At 34.7% G+C, this 19,341-nt stretch overlaps 1 protein-coding gene across 1 annotated transcript in view; it reads right to left on the bottom strand.

The window, feature by feature from the left end:
• Positions 1-19,341, bottom strand: part of HTR2C (5-hydroxytryptamine receptor 2C) — a 145,790-nt gene that overhangs the window by 59,144 nt on the left and 67,305 nt on the right. The window contains exon 3 of the mRNA XM_026478855.2: positions 2,859-3,059. Within this exon, the coding sequence (XP_026334640.1) occupies positions 2,859-3,059 (201 nt within the window). The remainder of the gene's footprint in view (positions 1-2,858; positions 3,060-19,341) is intronic.

Here is a 19,341-nt window from a genome sequence, read left to right as displayed (position 1 = left end):
TTATTTTTTTAATTGAGTATAGCTGACACACAATGTTACGTTTGTTTCAGGTGTACAACACAATAATTCAGCAGGTATCATTTTCATTGTTCTTGTTTCTTGCACCTCCAATCTTCCATCTGTGACCATTTTCCTTTGTTTTAAGAACATCCTTTAGGATTTCTCTAAGTAAGAGTATGATTTTATCTTGTTCTCCTGACTTTTGCTTGCCAGAGAAAGTCTTCATTTCACTTCAATTCCTGAGGTATAATTTTGCTGAGTATATGGTTTTAATTTAGCATTCACTTTTTATCAGCACATCGACACTGTCATTTCAATAACTAGTTTTCATTGCTGCTGTTGAGAAGACATTCATCCATCTTATCATAATTCTATTGAAGATGATCTCTTTCTTTTTTCTCTTTAAAATCGATTTTTTTCTTTTTTTCTGTAATGTTGTTATGAGGGGCCCAAATGTTGATTTCTTCTTATTCATTCTGTTGAAGTTTGTTGAGCTCTTTCAATGTGAGAATCAGTGTCTTTCTTCAATTCCCAAAGCCATTATTTCTTCAAATACTGCTTTTTTGCCATTCTTTTCTCACCTTGTAAAAGTCTTCTCGGTTTATTTCGTTTTTAAGATTTATCTATTTATTTTGGAGAGATTGAGAGCACACGCCATGGGGGGAAGGGCAGAGGGAGAGGGAGAGAGAAACTTAAGCAGACTCCCTGCTGAGAGTGGAGCCTAATGCGGGGCTTCATCTCATGACCTGAGATCACAACCTGAGCTGAAACCAAGAGTTAGATGCTTAACCGACTGCACCACCCAGGTTGTATGTCTGTTCTTACTCTTTCTTCTCTCTTTTGTATCCTTTCAATCCTCCTTGCCTCATTCATCGCTGTTTCTTCTAATCGACCTCCAATAATGCTCTTTTTGGTTATGTCTAAACTGCCTTTGAGGTCTTGGGTTTTTGTGTTATGCCTAAGCTCCAGATTTTTCAGCTGCTTCTCAAATCTTAAATGTCCCTGTTTGTGGTTTGTAGCTTCTTGCTGAAATATTTAAATTCAGCTTATAATTTTCATATGCAGAATTCAAATAGTTCTTTAAAGTCTATGTCTGGTAATTCCACTACCTTGAGTGTCAGTGAGTTTGTATTATCTTTTATTATGTTATATCTGATTCATGTTGTTTTGTCTTTTCACGTGTCTGTTTATCATTGTACTCTAGCTACTGGAATTGAAAATTATTAAGAGAAATAATTTGAAGTGTACAGTGATTTTTTTGCTTATATCAGAGAAAACAGAAACTTGAAAAATATGAAATCACCTTAATCCAATTTTCAGGCTTCAGATTTTTATTGGTTACACACATAACTTAATCCTGGCCTGAATTCCATGTCAAGAGTAGTTTAAGTCTAGTCCATGCTTATTTCTAGTGTATAGGCCTTTGGCATCAAAAAAATAAGCTCAAGTTGGTCCACCCTTGTCATGCTCTGTATTCCTGCTTCAGTCCTTCTTTGCTTGTGAGAATGTGAAATGAGCTTCTCAACATTCAGTTGCATCCTCAGGTTTGCAAATGCATCCTTGGCAAAAGTGACCCAAAAGTCATAGTCATTCTTCCTGGATTTCTGTCTTTTTCTGGATCTTTCACTATCTTATTAGCTTCTCAATGCTAATAGTATTTTTTACAACCTTTTTTTTTTGTCTTTAACACAAACATCATTGTGGAGTGGCCATCTGTCATTATTAGAGGCTGATGCCCCTAATACTCTAATTTAATTCAGCTGTATATTTCTTTTGTAAGCACCGTAAAAACTGGCATCTTTTTAGATGAGCTCTTCGGAGTGGAGAAAGTAAAATCTGTGAGCCCTCGAATATGTAGGTCCAGTTGTGTAAATAGATTCACTTTTTTTCTGGGAGAAGTTTTATTGCTTTCTATCCAGAAGTATGTGTTGTTTGTGTGTGTTCACCTACGATAGAACAATCTTAAAACTAAATTTATTTTATCAATAAACCCAGAGTCAAAATCTTTAGACGGTATCAGTGAAGATGGTATAGATGACTTGATCTTTTTCTAAACTTTACCAGAACCTTTTATAGAAACATAACTCTGAAGAGGAATTACTTAATGAGACACCAAATGTAAGTTCCAACTGGAAGAGGAGGAAGGAAAAGGGAAAAAAAAGATTGTAAAAGCCTTACAGTCCAGTTGGTTAAGTTTTGCAACTTGAATATTAGCGTTTTAAAGGCATTTGTGAATATCTCAATCATAAGCAATAAGATGATCATTTATCTCCTTTCAACCTCCCCCAAATCTTTAAAAAATGGTATTTTTCTCTTTTTGTATAAGCAGAATCTAAGAAGATATTTAAAAATAGAGGCAAAATAGTATATTTTAGATCAATTAACAGTACAAATTTAGACACGTTTACTTCATGAAGATTCATGTGACACTACTCATTTTTCCACTCAAGAAGATGTGGAAGCAAAATAAAAATATTAAGATTAGTATTTTGTGATAGATCTATCTTTTGGAAGATTTTAAGGCTATATTTAAAAAATTTAGACTATCATATATCTTTGTCTTCAAATCGTTTTAAATATCTCAAAAATTATCTGTGTTGCAGAATTCATTGGCATATTAACGCATAAAATAATTTAGCAGCATAAATAGAAACTTTACATTTACATATTAATATGCATTACATTTCTTTCATTATTGTTAACCTAAATATCAGATACATAGGTTAAGAATAATTCTTAAATAGAATCCCGATTAAACGCAAATGTTACCAGTCGACGTCTGTACGTTGTTCACAGTACATAATCCGAAAGTATTGAGCATAGCCGCTGCAATTCTAATGGCCAAGAAAGTTATTTACCTATCGAAATTGCCCAAACAATAGCAATCTTCATGATGGCCTTAGTCCGCGAATTGAAACGGCTATGCTCAATAGGATTACGTATTGCTACATACCGATCCAGCGAGATAGCGCAGAGGTGCATGATGGACGCTGTAGAAAATAAAACATCCAAAGAAATCCAGACGGGGCACAAATATCTAGGTAGTGGCCAGACATAATCTGAAAGAGAAAAGAGAGAAGACAAGAACATATTACCCAAATTAAACCATCTAGCTTTACACTTTAGTCTACTTATTTTTTTCCTCTCATAATCTAAGTTTTTTAAAGAAAGTGAAATTTGGGAAACATTATTTTCCATAGTAATGATAATGATGATAATGCCTTCAGTGTTACATGCATTATTTCTTACTGAGATAAAATTTACATAACATAAAATTAATCATTTAAAAGTGTACAGTCCTGTGGCATTTAGTACATTTACAATATTATGCAACCATCACTTCTTTCTAGGTTCAAAACATTTCATCTTTCCAAAAGGAAACCACTATTCATTAAGCAGTCACTCCCTATCTCCCCTCCCCCAGCCCCTGAAAATTTCTAATCTGTTTTTTGTCTCTATAGATTTAACTAGTCAAGATATTTCATACAAAAGGAATCATAAATAGGTGCCTGGCTTCTTTCAATAACACCGTTTTCAAGGTTTATCCGTTTTGTAGCATGTATTAGTACTTTATTCTTTTTTATGGCTAATGCTTTTATTGAGATTTTTTTTTAATGTTCTTGTAAATAGAATCCTTTTTTAAATTTCCTTTATGGACGGTACATTGCTAGTATGTAGAACTATAACTGCTTTTCATGTGTTAATCTTGTATCTTGCAACTTTGCCGAATTCATTTACTAGATCTATTTTTGTGTGTAGGGTTCCTTAGGATTTTCTGCTTACAACATCATGCCATCTTTGAATAGAGATAATTTTACTTTTTCTTTTCCGATTTTCTTTTGCTTTTTATTTTCTTTCTTGCTTAAGTGCTCTATATACAATTTCTAGTACAATGTTGACTGGAAGTAGTAAACACAGCCATCTTGTTATTCCGAATCTGAAAAGAAAATCTTTCATTCTTTCACAATTAAGTAGGATGTTGGCTGTGAGTTTTTCATAAATGCTTTTTATCATGTTGAGGAAGTTCCCTTCTATTTCTAGTCTGTTGAGTGTTTTTATCATAGAAGAGTAATGAATTTCGTCAAATGCTTTTTTTGTATCAGTTGAGATGATCTTGTGATTTTCTTACCTTAATTCTATTAATGAGATGCATTACACTGGTTGATTTTTACATGTTAAGCCATCTTTGCATTCCTGTGATAAATCTCACTTGGTCATGGTGTATACTATGATGTTATATTTAGTTTGCTAGTATTTTGTTGAGGATTTTTGCATCTATATTTATAAGTAATATTGGTTTATACCTGTCTTTTCTTGTAATGTCATTATCTGGCTTTAGTATTTGGATAATGCTGGTCTCATCGAATGAGTTACAAAGTGTTCCTGCTTCTTCTATGTTGTAGGAGTTTGATTAGAATTGGTGTTCATTCTTTAAATGTTTGGCAAAATTTGTCAGTGAGGCCATGTGGTCTGGACTTTCTTGTTTTTCTTTTCTTCTATTCTCTATTTTGTTTATCTCCATTTTAATCTTTACCATTTTCTTTCTTTTGATAGTTTGGGTTAAGTTTGTTCTAGTTCCTTAAGATCTAGAGTCAGGTGATTGATTTGGGATCTTTCTTCTTTTTAAATGTAGGCATTTACAGCTATAAATTTCTGTCAGAGCACTGCATTTGCTGTACCCTGTAAGTTTTGATAAGTTTCATTTCATTCTTCTCAAAATATTTTCTAATTTCATTTGTAATTTCTTCTTTGATCTATTGGTTGTTTAATAGTGACTGTGGTGTTTAATTTCCACATATTTATGAATTTATCAGTTTTCTTTTGTTATTGATTGCTAGTTTCATTTCAGTTTGGAGAAGATCCTTTGAATACTGATATTTAAAAATTTTAATGCTTGTTTTGAATATGATCTATCCCGGAGAATGTTGCATATGCACTTAAGAAAAATGTTTTTTCTGCTGTTGTTGGATAGGGTGTTCTATACACGTTTGATGGGATTGGTTGATTCATAGTATTGTTCAAGTCTTCTATTTTCCTATTTATCCATCCTGTTAGTTGTTTTATTCATTATTGAAAATGGTATATTCATGTCTCCAAATATTATTTTAGATCTTTTCCTCCCTTCATTTTTGTCAGTTTCACTTCCTCTTTGTTATTGGATGCATATATATTTGAAATTATTATATCTTCTTTTTTTTTTTAAAGATTTTATTTATTTATTTTGACAGAGATAGAGACAGCCAGCAAGAGAGGGAACACAAGCAGGGGGAGTGGGAGAGGAAGAAGCAGGCTCATAGCGGAGGAGCCTGATGGGGGCTCGATCCCATAACGCCGGGATCACGCCCTGAGCCGAAGGCAGACGCTTAACCGCTGTGCCACCCAGGTGCCCCTGAAATTATTATATCTTCTTGATGCTTTGACGCTTTTATCAATATATATTGTCCTTTTTTGTCTCTCATAACAATTTTTGCCTTGGGTTCTATTTTTCTGATCCTAATACAGCCACCTCAGCTTTTATTGGTTACTATTTGCATGGAATATCTTTTCCATACTTTTACTTTAACCTATTTGTGACTTTGAATCTAAAATGAACCTCTTATTGACAGCATATACAGGAAGGTTCTTTTTTAATCCATTCTGGCATCATGTATTTTTAACAATTCTGCTAGTCTTTGCCTTATAACTGGACAGTTTAGTCCATGTACATTGAAAATAATTACAGCTACAGAAGGATTTATTCCTACCATTTGTTATTTGTTTTTATATGATACATACCATTTCCTCATAAATATTTTTGTTATTCACTTTATTTGTGATTAATTGATTTTCATAGGGTAACTTTTGATTTTTTTCTTGCTTCTTTTTCTGTATATTATTTTAGTTTTTTTCTTAACTTGGAAATTAAAATGGTAACCTTAACTTTACAACAACCAAATTTTAATTAATACTAATTTTGTTTCAGTAGTATACAAATTTTTGGTCTGTTACATCTCTTTCTGTCTTTGTTATTGTCACAAATTACAACTTTACACATTGTGTGGCCATTAATATAAATTTATAAGTATTACTTTAGGTATTTACCTTTTATATAAGATAGTAAATTAAAAAAGGAATAATCCCAAAGCTAGAAAAGAAATAAGAAGGTAAGTAATCTCATTAAGTTAACATGTATGAAAAGATGAAGGACTATAGAAAAGTTTAAAAGTTCCCATAATTCATTTCATAAAACAATATAGTACCAATATCAAAACCTATAAAACACTGAAAAAATGAGACTAGAGACAAATTACATTCATTGATATAGATTCAAAGTTACAAACAAAATATTAACAAATAGAATTCAGCAAAGTGTCGAAGGAATAATACACCATGTAAAAACAAAAACTATTTCAGGAATGCAGTGGTAATTCAATATCATAAAAATCTGCCAATATAATACCTTATATTAACATTTGTAAAGACATTTTATGATCTTTTAATAGATATTGAAGAATGGTTTGATAAAATACTGAAGTTATTCCTAATTACAATTTTAATTATATAGTGATGAAAGGAATCCTCTTAAATTTTATAATTTACCAAAAACCAATAACAAAAATTATGAACAATAATGCAATAAACACATTTCAATTACATTAAATTCAGAAATTGGACAGGACAAAAATTTACAGTCTTCAAAGCAGCTACCATAACCATGCTCAATGAAGAAAAGGCGAAAGCTCTTGAAACAGAAAGAGGACATCTCAAATAAGAAGTAGAACTTATAAAAAGAACCAAATGGAGAATTTAGAGTTGAAAAAATATATAATATCTGAAAGAAGAAAATCACTGTATGGTCTTAATAAAAGAATGGAGATGACAGATGAAGAACCATTAAAACTGAATACAGATTAATAAAAATTATCCAAACCGAAGAACAGTGAGAAAAAAATTGAAAATAAATTTAGGGACCTATGGAACAATATGTAGATTTGTAACATTTGTGCCACTGGAATCTGAGGGGAAAAAATTGATACAGAAAAAATATTTGAAGAAATAATGGTTTAAAACATCCCATATTTGATGAAAAACAAATTTACTGATTTAAGAAGTTCTGCAAAATCCAAATGGCTAAATTCAAAGATAATCATGCCTAGATACATCATAATCTGGTGAAAACAAAAGATAAAGGAAAACATCTTGAAGCAGCTGAGAAAAATGACTCTTTAGGTATAGGAAGCAATGGCTTGAACAACTTCAGATCTTTCATCAGAAATCATGGAGGCCAGAAGGCAGTATAATCATAATCCCGAATTCTATATCCAATGAAAATATCTTCAAAAAAATGTGAAATAAAGAAATTTTCATTTGAGGGGAAACAATGAACTGATTGACAGGAGACTTGCTCTAAAAAATGCTAAAAGATGTTCTTCAGAAAGAAAGAAATTATACTACAAGAAAACTTGTAAACTTCACGAATGAATGAATGAACAACAGATTGGTAAATAATTTGGGAAATATAATAGATTATTTTTCTTATCTTGGGTCTTTAAAATACATGTGACTATTAAAAATTATAACATTGCCTGAGAAGGTTCTCCATGTATATAGATGTATCCCATATTACAATTAAAACAAAAAGGAGGAAGGGAATCTATATGGTTATAAGATTTTTATAGTCACTTGAAGTGATAAAATAGTAACTGTAGGGAAATTGTGAAACTTCAGGTATGTATATTTTAATCTAGAGAACAATCACTAAAAAAAACTGTACAAAGAAATATAGTAAAAAATCTAATAGATCAATAAAAATGGAATACTAAAATAAAATGCATAAACCCCTAAGTAATTCAGAAATAAGAAAGGGATAAATAGAAAATAATATAATAGTAAACATAATTCTAAACTATAAAATACTTGCACTAAGTGGAAATGATATAAAGTGTAAATTGTATCAATTTAAAGAGACAGCCATGCTGGAACCCCACAAGTTTGAATAAGATGATATAGATAAATAGGGGCACCTGGGTGGCGCAGTCGTTAAGCATCTGCCTTTGGCTCAGGGCGTGATCCTGGTGTTCTGGGATCGAGCCCCACATCAGGCTTCTCCACTGGGAGCCTGCTTCTCCCTCTCCCACTCCCCCTGCTTGTGTTCCCTCTCTCATTGGCTGTCTCTCTCTCTGTCAAATAAATAAATAAAATCTTTTAAAAAAAAGATGATATAGATAAATATACAGTAAAAGGACAGAGAAGAACACACAATGCAAACAGTAATCAAAGGACTACTGGAGTTGTTATATTAATATCAAAGTAAATTTCAGATCAAATAATATTACTAGAAATAACAGAGACCATGTTACAATGATAAAGTTGTCAACTTATTAAGGGTATATAACAATCCTAAACATTTATGTACCTAATAACAGAACTTCAAATTTCATGAAGCAAAAAAAATGATAGAAAAATAGAAGAAATCAAAAGTACAATCACAATTATACTTTGAGACTTCAACATCCTTTCCTCGGTAATTGACAAAAGTAGGCAGAAAATTGCCAGTGATAAAAAAAAACTGAATAGCACTAACAATGAACTTGACTAAATTGACATTTATAAAACACTCTATCCAACAATAGAAGAATACACATGCTTTTCAAGAACCCATAAAAAATTGAAAGGACCATATGCTGGGTCATAAACTAATTCTTAAGAAAGTCAAATGACTGATATAATGCAATGTCTATTCTCTGACCTTAACAGAATTAACATAAAACTAGTAACAAAAGTTATCCTGAAAAAAGTCCAAGTATTTGGAAATTAAACAACACAGTTCTACATAATTAATGTTTCAAAAAAGACTCAAATTCAATTAAGAAATAATTTGAACTAAATAAAAATGAAAACGTATCAAAATTTGTGGGATGGGGCTAAAGCAGTGCTCAGAGGGAAATTTCTAACATTAATGGTTTATTTTAGAAAAAAAGAAAATCTCAAAACAGTGATCTAAATTTAAAAGCAGAAATCATTGAAACTAAGGGAGGACAATAATAGAAAAAAAGTTCAATGAAATGAAATGGTTTTTTGAAAAGATCAATAACATCGATAAACTCATAGGCAGATTGAGGGAGAAATAAAAGTAGAAGACACAAATTACCAATATTAGTGATGAAAGAGGGAATATCTCTACAGACTCCGCAGACAATTATAAGGGAATTTTATAAACAATAGTTTGTCCATAAATTTGCATGGACATTTGGGTCCTTAGACATAAAACCACAAATTTCTGAACCATGCACTGAATTCAGGATTCCAGTGGAGTCTGTGCTGCTGAGGGGAAAAAAAGGATACAAATGTTGTGAATCTTCAACCCAGAGTTAGCCTTTTCCTTGGGCTAAGATTGGCCCACTTGCCACTGACTAAAGAGTGCCAAAGCCAGGGATGGTTGACTGGAAACTTAACCTAGATTTGACTGCATAGCAAATAAACCCTTTTTAGGACTCCAGGGTCTTTTGAGATGGCATCCCAGGCTGTCACTCAAGTTGGTACTATTGACAGAACTACTTGTCTCCCAGCAAAGTCTCCTATAGATGTTTCCCATATACAGGTAGGTGCATAGTGAAATTTTCAGCAATCTACAGTGAAAATTGGGAAATTAAGTATAACAGTATATTTTAAAAATAAACCTGTATTTATTCGATTTAAATGACTGATTTTTATTCTGAGATTATGTCCTCCTAGAATTCCGAAGCAGAAGAGTTCAGCCCATAGGACTGGCTGGATTTTTCTTTACCATTTTATTCATGCCCCTGTATTCTTGAAAACTCAGCTTGGCTCTTGATACTTCCTATCACTTTGCCTTTGACAGAGTTCCCTGCATATGACTGGATACTGCATCTGACATCAATTATATCTTATAAATGCTTTTGGGAACATGCCACTAACTTTCTCCCTTAGAATCCTACCCACCTCCTTGTAACTTGATTTTTCTCTGATAATTAGACTCTGTTTCCACCCACTTGAACTTGATTTAGAATTATTGGATCTTCTCTGTACTACTGCTCCAAAATCTTTTGCTTCTGGTATTGAGGCATTTTTAAAATTTACTGTTAACTCGACCTTGATCTTACAGATCAATTTGACCTTGACCCTGAACTTACAGAGCCACTTAGGAGCCAAGGTGATGACACCCAGTGCCCTATCCTTTATTAAACACATTAAGTCAGAGTGCCTTTTTAGTCATACAGCGCGGCATCTGTATTTCCTTGACACGCAGACTTTATAGTTCTTCAGTGAGGCGGTGATGTTTCTGGTATGTGTCTCGATGAGGTGGGCGGGGAGATGGGACATCCTACATATGCAACCAGCCAGCCCCCTTACTATAAAATAGGGATTTCCTGGCAGCACTATGCAGGATGTTCAACCTCCCTGCCCATGTGAAGGTTAACTGCTGCACCACGAAGTTCCGGTTTCTGCCGAGGGGCTTGCTGTTGATTGATGCTTCTCTGTGTGGACTTGCAGGCCTCTTCCAACCTGATCTTCTGTTCCTGATGAACTGGTTGTGATTATTAATAGCCTAAATGATCTAGAAGCCCGGTAACTAATAACCCACCTCTTATTCAAACTTAAGCTCCATGTTCAAACAATAAAATTTTCCATTGACTTAAATAAAAAGTGAAAATTCTCCTGACACCTGAAAGGTTTGATATGATATGGAATATCTTTTGAAAAACACCCTGGATTTGTCCCCCTGAGATAGTCCCACCGTCCATATACCCTGGAGTTTTCCATATAATTTACAGTTGAGTTCCTTTCAAGGTAACTTTAAGTCTTCTACTGGTATGTGGTAAAAAAAAAAAAAAAAGAAAGAAAGAAAAATCTGGTGATATTTTCTTCAGTGGAAGACTCAACAATTATATGGATCTTGGGTAATGGGAAAGAGAGAAAGACATGGAAGAAATCATGAATATTTCCTGGTGGTCTTTGTTTAACCAAGTATACCTTAATGAGGATTTGTGCTGCATGGCTCTACCCTCTAGTCATTAGATTTCTTAGAGAACATTATTATTCAAAAGAGAAAGGAATTTAAATAGCATTTCACCCAAGCCACTAAGAAAATTTCATGCTAAATTTGAACATTTGAAGTTTAACTTCTTCTTTTTTAAGATTTAATTTATTTATTTGAGAGAGAGAGAGAGAGAGCGTGAGAGAGATCACAAGCAGGAGGTAGAGGTAGAGGGAGAGGCTGACTCCCCGTTGAGCTGGGAGCCTGACGCGGGACTTGATCTTGCGACTCTGGGATCATGACCTGAGCTGGAGGCAGACACTTAACCGACTGAGCCACCCAGGTGCCCTGAAGTTTAATTTCAATAGGAATCAAATAAACACAACAAACACATATATGTGTGTGTCCTTTCATTCACACGAAGCTTCTCTTTCCACAAAGTTCTCAATTAGGTTGAGGAAGTTACTTTCTATTTTAGTTTGGGTTTTGGGTTTGTTTGTTTGTTTTTTAATCACAAAAGGGGTTTGGATTTTGTCAAATGCGTATTTGTGTCTATTGAGGTAATCAGGTAGTTTTTCTCCTTTATTCTATTAATAAGGGGTATTATATTGATTGAGTTTCATGTGTTGACCAACTTTGCTTTTCTGGGATAATTTCCATTTTCTTGGTGTTCAGCCCTTTTTATAGGTTGCTAGAATCGATTTACTAGTATTTGCATCTATATTAATAAGAGATATTGATCTATAGTTTTTTAATTTTTCTTGTGATGCCTTTGTCTGGCTTTAGCATCAAGATAATATCAGAATTCCCCTCTCTTCTATTTTTGCAGGACTTTTGGAAGGATTGGTATTAATTCTCCTAGGGAACTGCCAGATAATTCCAATCATGATGACTCTGGAAATGAGGGTCTGAAGGAGCTCTAACCCTGCTCTGCTCCCCTCTCGCACCTGTTAGGCAGCTGATTTGCACCCTGATTGCAGGCTGTTGGTTTCTAAGCTTACCCTGAGGCCTGAGAGGGAAATGAGACTGGGGCAAGTTCAAATGCCACGGAGATTGCTGTTCTTACCAAGATTCAGTCATTTTTCTTGAATAAACACTCCCCAATTGCCATAAGCCTTCAGTTCTGAATTAGTTGATTCTGACAATTTTTGTAATTTTTCCTGTCACTCTTAACAAAGAGAAGATTTTGGAAGTCCCTAGTCCGCCATTTTTGCTGATGTCCACAATGCAATTTTTGTGTAAAGAAATACATCTTCAAATTTTATAATATCAGAGAGTTTAGGAATTGTAGGATATCTTTCACGCTGAGACCATATTATTAATATAAAGAATGGAAATGAGCATTTTGAATAGTAGTATGAATGAGAACATGGAAATGTCATGTCCGTATCTAGTTCCCAATATCAAGGGGTGCCTTATATACACTGTTCTAAGTAAACCTATAGGGCTATTTTACGATGTCTTATAATGAAGTATTTTAACATTAATAATCGTCTCAAATATTTTATGCCACTAATTTCTTTATCTTTTAAACTTTTATGTTTGGATCTTGCTGCAATTATTTTATTCCAGTTTATTTTACATTATTTAAAAGTATTGCCATAGTCAAGTTTTGTATTTATATGTAGCCAAATCTGTCAGGCTTCTCGTTTGTGTCATCATCTATGGCTCGCTCATCTCAGATGTTAGGTAAATAAGCTAAGAGTTAAGTAAATATCCTATTCACTTTCTTCTTGTTTTTCTTTGGATAAGTTTTAAAGACTCAACTTTTTAATCTTCCCAGAATTACTTTTTGAGTGTGAAGAGAGTTGACTATCTCAAATTTAACATGTTTTCTTTTAGCATTGACTTCGATGACTCATTTATCATAAATAGTATGACCCATTGCTATACTTTTTTTTCCTTTTGTTTCTATCTGTTTACTCCTACAACCGCACATTATTATTATACTGGCTGTTGGCTTAGAATCTATTAAAAATGGTTTTTCTATTACTATCTTTGGAAAGTGTTTATTAGGAGTATGCATTGAAATTTATTAAATGATTTTCAGGCTCTCCCAGGATGAATTATAGTGTATTACTGTAATACCATATTTATATATTTTATAGTATAATGAAAATCTTTACATTCACTAGATAAAAAGAAACTAGCATTAGTTAAGTATATTTTTTCTAAGAAACTTTTACATGGATGGTATCATTGATGCCTCAAAATAACATTATAAAGTGGTTACAGATTAAAACTAAAAACCCTGAGGTTTGGTGGTATTCACACTCCAAGTGATGCAGTTGATAATTTGGAATTGATGTACATATGAAAAAAAAAAGAAAAAAATATTAATGAAAAGCCATGATTCCATCCTGCTTATTCAATGTGTACTGTATTTCATTTAAAAATTTTTTATACTAGTAACTAGGAGTTTACTGCATAACGAAGAAACTAACATGTAAACAAAAATTTTAGTACAATGAGTTAAGTGCTATGACAGGTAGTGCACATGGTGTTCTGGAAATACTGAGTGTGATAAACTTAACTCTCCCCAGGTTTGAGATAAGGCTCTCAGAGAAGGCTGGGGAGGGAAGAAAGTGAAGTCTGGAAGAAGCAAGTGATTTGGGGAACACATCAAGGAGATCAGAATGATGTCTCAGAACAGGATATTTGTGAATGAGGGAGTTAGAGAGCTGGGAGGAAGAATTTTACACAGCGGCCACCACTTACCCATGCGGGATACGTTCCAAGACCACCAGCCAATGCCCGAAACTGTGGATATACTGAACCCTATATATACTATGTTTTTTCCTGTACCTACATACTTGTCGTAAAGTTTAATCTATAAATTAGGCATTATAAGAGATTAACACCCATAACTAATAACAAAAAAGAACAATGTAACAATATACCAGAATACAAGTTTTGTGAATGTGGTCTCTCTCAAAATGTCTTATTGTGCCGCATGCACCCTTCTTGTGATGACGTGAGCTGACAAAATGCCTGGGCGAGGAGATGAAGTGAGGGCAATGGCCTAGCATGGTGACACAGCATTAGGCTCCTAGTGACCTTCTGACACTGCATCAGAAGGAGGAGCATCTGCTTCCGGCCTACATAACTGAAACTTCTGAAAGCCAAAACCACAGGTGAGGGGGACTACTGAATTGAGCAGTAGGAAGTTGATTATTGAGGGAGAGCAGTTCTTAATTTTTGGCAAATTAAAAGAATAGCCACAAAAACCACGGGGCGCTTGAATTTCCAGAAAGGTTGTGCTTTAAGAAAGGCTTATTGCTACATTATTTGGCAATAATTCCAACTGTACGGTACCCTATACTTTCTGTACTGCCAATTTTTTTAAGTTAATGCAGTTTTTCTCATACTCCAACTTCTTTTGTCCTCCTAATAAGTTAGAAACCATGGCTGGGAATGAGTCAAGTTTTCCTTTTACCACTTTCCCAGTCTATTTTTTAAAATTTTATTTATTTATTTGACAGAGAGCCCAAGAAGCAGGCTCTCCACTGAGCAGGGAGCCCGACTCGATCCCAGGACCCTGGGATCATGACCTCAGCCAAAGGCAGACGCTTCACCAACTGAGCCGCCCAGGCGCCCCCCCCCCCACTTGCCCATTCTAACTGAGGAGATGAAACCTTGGTTGAAGTTTAGTATTGTTTTGAATTCTAGACCCAGCATTGTAGTTTTTGCAAACATTTAAAAATTCTACCATGGATTCAGCACTCCTTTTTAATTTCTGGTAGGTGTTATCTTTCTTTTTGTTTGATTTTATAGGACGTGTATGACATTTGAAGAGCAGTCTCCAGCACTTTCACAAATTGTTACTTTAAGGTAAACCAAAAGCAGCTCTTTCAGCTTTAACATGGGGTTGAGGGAAAAGTATCAAGGAGAAAGCTGTGCCGAATTGCCTGACGTAGCTATAGATCTTTCAAGTCATCATCCAAATATCCCTTTAGCCCTTCTAAATATAATGCATTGATTTTGAAAGGAAGTAGAATGAATTTATGGTCAAATGGATCAAAATAAAGCGTGTCAAGTAGAAGCAGCCAGAAGGGAAAGTCTCACAGAAAAGGCCCTCTTCTAGTTAGTATTCTCTGGAAAACCTGCCAAGGATGAGTAAAGCTTTATTTTAGGGAGGGACAGAAATGCTTACAACACAGAACACTATTTATTACATAATTTGCTCTGTGGGACTCGACAGATGAACACAGATTTTCTTTCAGCCAATGTGAACAATGCATGGCTCTTGTTTGGATCAGGAGGATTTATGTTTTGTTATGATTTTGTCATTCTATTAATAACTGTATAACATTATAGATGTCAATTACCTAATACTATGTACTTAGTACCTAATACTAATAATATGTTCTTAGTAGCACTCAAGTCACATTTTAACTTCCTACTAATTAATTATATAGAATGTCCGTTGTCGTACAAATTCTTAACACTGGTTAGGTGCGTACTTATAGTTTTGGGTTATACAACTTTACAGGAAAATCCCAAAGATGATTACAAACATTATGAAAGTAAGTGTACAGGATTTCATTAAATAGCTAATGTTGCTTAGCTCTTAGGAAAATACAACATTAATTATGGCTTACAAATAATCTGGTACGGATATTTCCTTATGCCATCAAGTATAAAACTTGAATAAAGAGATCATAGCTATGAAATTGGGGTAATCAAGGAAGGATTAGGTTGTTCTGAGATCTGATATCTGCTTTTTACTCAAATCTCATCTCTAGCTATTTTCCCCTTTTGTTTTCCCACGTCTTTGTACATTTGGACTCTTGTTTTAGAGTGAGGGAGGAGCAAAGGGAAAGGGAAAGAGAATCTTAAGCAGACTCTACACCCAGCATGGAGCCCAACATGGGGCTGGATCTCGTAACTCTGAGATCATGACCTCAGCCAAAATCAAGAGTCGGATGCTTAACTGACTGAGGCACTTAGGTGCCCCCATTTTTGAATCTTTTGCCTAGAATGATATCCATAAAATATCCCTTCTTTAGACTGCTATCCTGGTCCACTAGGCAAACTCCATAATTAAAAACCTGGCTGAGACAGTACTTCAGCCCTTCCTAAAGGTACACAAAGAGAATTCGTTACCCTTTATATCTTCCCATAGTACCCTGAGTATATCTCAAGGCTATATATATTTTACTGTAATTTTCTATTTATCTGTCCTAGTACATTATAGACTTCTTGACATTACAGCCTGCCTTAGTACTCTGTAATGTTTCACATAGCTCAGTTAATCACATAGATGTCATACTGCACATGTATGATGTTACAATTCCCCGATTATTGACATAATCAGCTCCACTCAGCCTCTGGACCAATGAGAAATAAACTTCTTAGTGTATTAGGAGCACCTCACAACCAACTCCTGCCCTCTGTGGGGGCAAGCTATTCTCACTAGGTTCCTGTACCTAGATTTTCCAGCATCCTTGCTACAGAAAGAGATCTTTGATTGACTAGAGACGTAGTTTGTCATTCTATCTGGAAGCAGAATATCTACTTTTGGTCTTCCATATCTCATCTCAGTTCTAGACTCCTCTGCATTAAAATCTTCTCCTGTGTTGTATCTTCTATCAGAACTGAATCTCAAGACTATTGAAAGCATCTGATGTGCCATCACAAACAATGGCCTTGGACTGTTCAGATACTCAGTTTGAACTGTTATTTGGTGTCTTAGACTCGGAATTTTGATTCAGTCTGCTGAACCAGGCTCTAAGATGGGGATAGCACTTTTTTGCTTGAGTCTTTTATCCTGCACTGGAAGAAATTTATGAAGGTATTAGTGGACCTCCTCCATCAAACTGTCATCAAGAGTTTCCAAATCCTTATTTCTTTTTTTTTTTTAAATTTTATTTATTTATTTGACAGAGAGAGAGACAGCCAGCGAGAGAGGGAACACAAGCAGGGGGAGTGGGAGAGGAAGAAGCAGGCTCATAGCGGAGGAGCCTGATGTGGGGCTCGATCCCATAACGCCGGGATCACGCCCTGAGCCGAAGGCAGACGCTTAACCACTGTGCCACCCAGGCGCCCCCCCAAATCCTTATTTGTTGAGTCTGTTTCTGATGTGATTTAATCATTGAGGGTGTAGTTTTAAAAGTTCGCATGCATTAATAAAGGAAATCATGAAATGTATTTTGGATATGTATGAGAGTTTGTTGGGTAGATTTTCATCTACCCATGAGGTGGTATGACTTCTTATGGATGAAATAATTTAAATAAATAAAGCTTTAAAGTTTTTTTACTTCATAAATTTATAGTATATTTTAAAAAATGAATCATAAACTCAAATATCAAAGGAACTTTTGTCTGGTAAAAATATCCAAATATTTGTTATATTATTTAATATTTTTACTTTTATTTAACAAAATACCCACTATTTACCATAGCAAATCAATTTATAAGCTGACATTATCTGGGAAGATTGGAAGTTAGCTACTTCAATTCACTAACAGGTTATTTGGGCTTAACAAGATGGTATTTTCTTCATTCTCTTTCAACACCTTCTGGATTTGTCCATGTTACTGGAGAATGTCTTCATAGAATACGACCTGGTTTTCCTAACGTAGTTTTGTTAAGTGTATGAACCATGTAAGGGATGGGGGGAAATTGGGGTAACCGAAGAAGGAACCACAGAGTTTTGGGGTGGCTATCACTCTAGATAATGCTTCTTTTCAACAGTAATCAATTTAGGTGAGTAAATAACCATTCACAGAATAGTAAGAGAGAAGGTAGAAGGACTAAAAATATCTCAAAACTCGTGGCTGCACAGAGCAGTTGGAAAAGAGTGAGACTGGGAAGAAATAGTTGTTTTACCATGAGGAAACCTGAATGTTGAGAGCATGAACTGGTGGTTGTTACTGGATGACTAATGAAGGCACATGCTGGAAACAAGTAGTAGCTTGCCAGGAAGCAAAAACTTTTCCATGAAGAAGCTTCCTGTAATAATTCCTCTCCTATCTTCTACTCAGACGATGCATTTAGAAATACACTGACACAAAACATTTAGCCTTGATAGGCAAACTGCAGATTTAATATGCTAATCTATTTCTCAGTGAATTAAATGTCTATAATGAGTGCCTGCATGGCAACATATTACCATGACTCTTGTCTTTTCCATAAGGCAGATACTGCCATGATTAAAGGGAGGAGAAACGCCACGTGAAGGTAAGGAAGTATGTAAGGGTTTCCCGGATATGAGTGTTCCAGATGTTTTCTGACATCCGTATGCTCTTTGAACAGTTTATTATGTTACCATTGTCACCATACTACTTAAATCTTTTGTTATCCAAAGTCATTAAAGCATTCTATAGATATTAGCATGTTAAACTTCTAAAAAACATGAAAAAATAAATAAAATGAATAAAAATAAAATAAGAACCATGAAGAGTGGGATCTGGGGGAAATTATGATAAGACAAAATTGATCTTTGGGCAGTTCCTTTACTTTTAAACCCCTTTCCTTAATAGCATCTATATTTTAGTTAGGCATTTTGAATTGAGATTAAACTCCTATTGTTGGCATTGTAGCGAGTGGCAAGTGACAGGGAAATATTTTGGCTGGTGGGGGAGGGCTAAGCAACTTTAGCGGTGTCCCTCAATTCACACCCGCTCAGAGGCTTACTCTGACTCTCAAGAGTTCCAAGGCTTCCAGGAACACACTTAGCCATTCTCTCTACATAAGCAGTTTATTCATCTTACTATGCCACATTTTGTAGATTTTTTAAATTAATATTCTATATAACTCACTCTAAAACATTTCTATAAATTGATTTTAAAATCAGAAATGATACATTTTAGCTGGACTACCATCGTATAGTCATTTTGGGGTGAGGCGTGGACATTTTTCTAGATTTTTTTTTTTTACGTGATAAAAGTCTTGCTTCAAAATTGAAATTGAAGACACGAAAGAGCAAAAGAAAAGGTGTCGAGACAGGTACAGGGTTGTAATAATGGCCAGACTGTGGAACTATATCACAAGAGAAGACCCTGAGACCGGGTCAAGGAGGCAATGAAGGCCAACCTGGGCATGAAGCTGTGTGTCTACAGCTTGAAGAACACAAGAATCACATGCCAAAGTTTGAGAGTCGGGCAGGCAGGGAACAAAAGAATAAAAGGCAAGAGGAAATGACTAGGAAGTAAAAAGGAGCATTTGTGGTACCCTTTGGGACACAGAAGGATAAGCACAACAGGAAAAGGCCTCATTTAACCCATTGGTACCTCTGGTGAATCCCAGTTCCTGTCCTGTTTCCTTTAGATGAAATGAACTATTTGGCCACCTTCCTAACTTTTGACCTTTATATTTTGTTCCCTGGAGGCTGATCAGCTTCTTTTTTCTTTGGCTGAGCT

Source organism: Ursus arctos, chromosome X, assembly GCF_023065955.2.
Source record: "Ursus arctos isolate Adak ecotype North America chromosome X, UrsArc2.0, whole genome shotgun sequence".
NCBI lineage: Eukaryota > Metazoa > Chordata > Mammalia > Carnivora > Ursidae > Ursus > Ursus arctos.
This window is presented reverse-complemented; position numbering and strand designations above follow the sequence as displayed.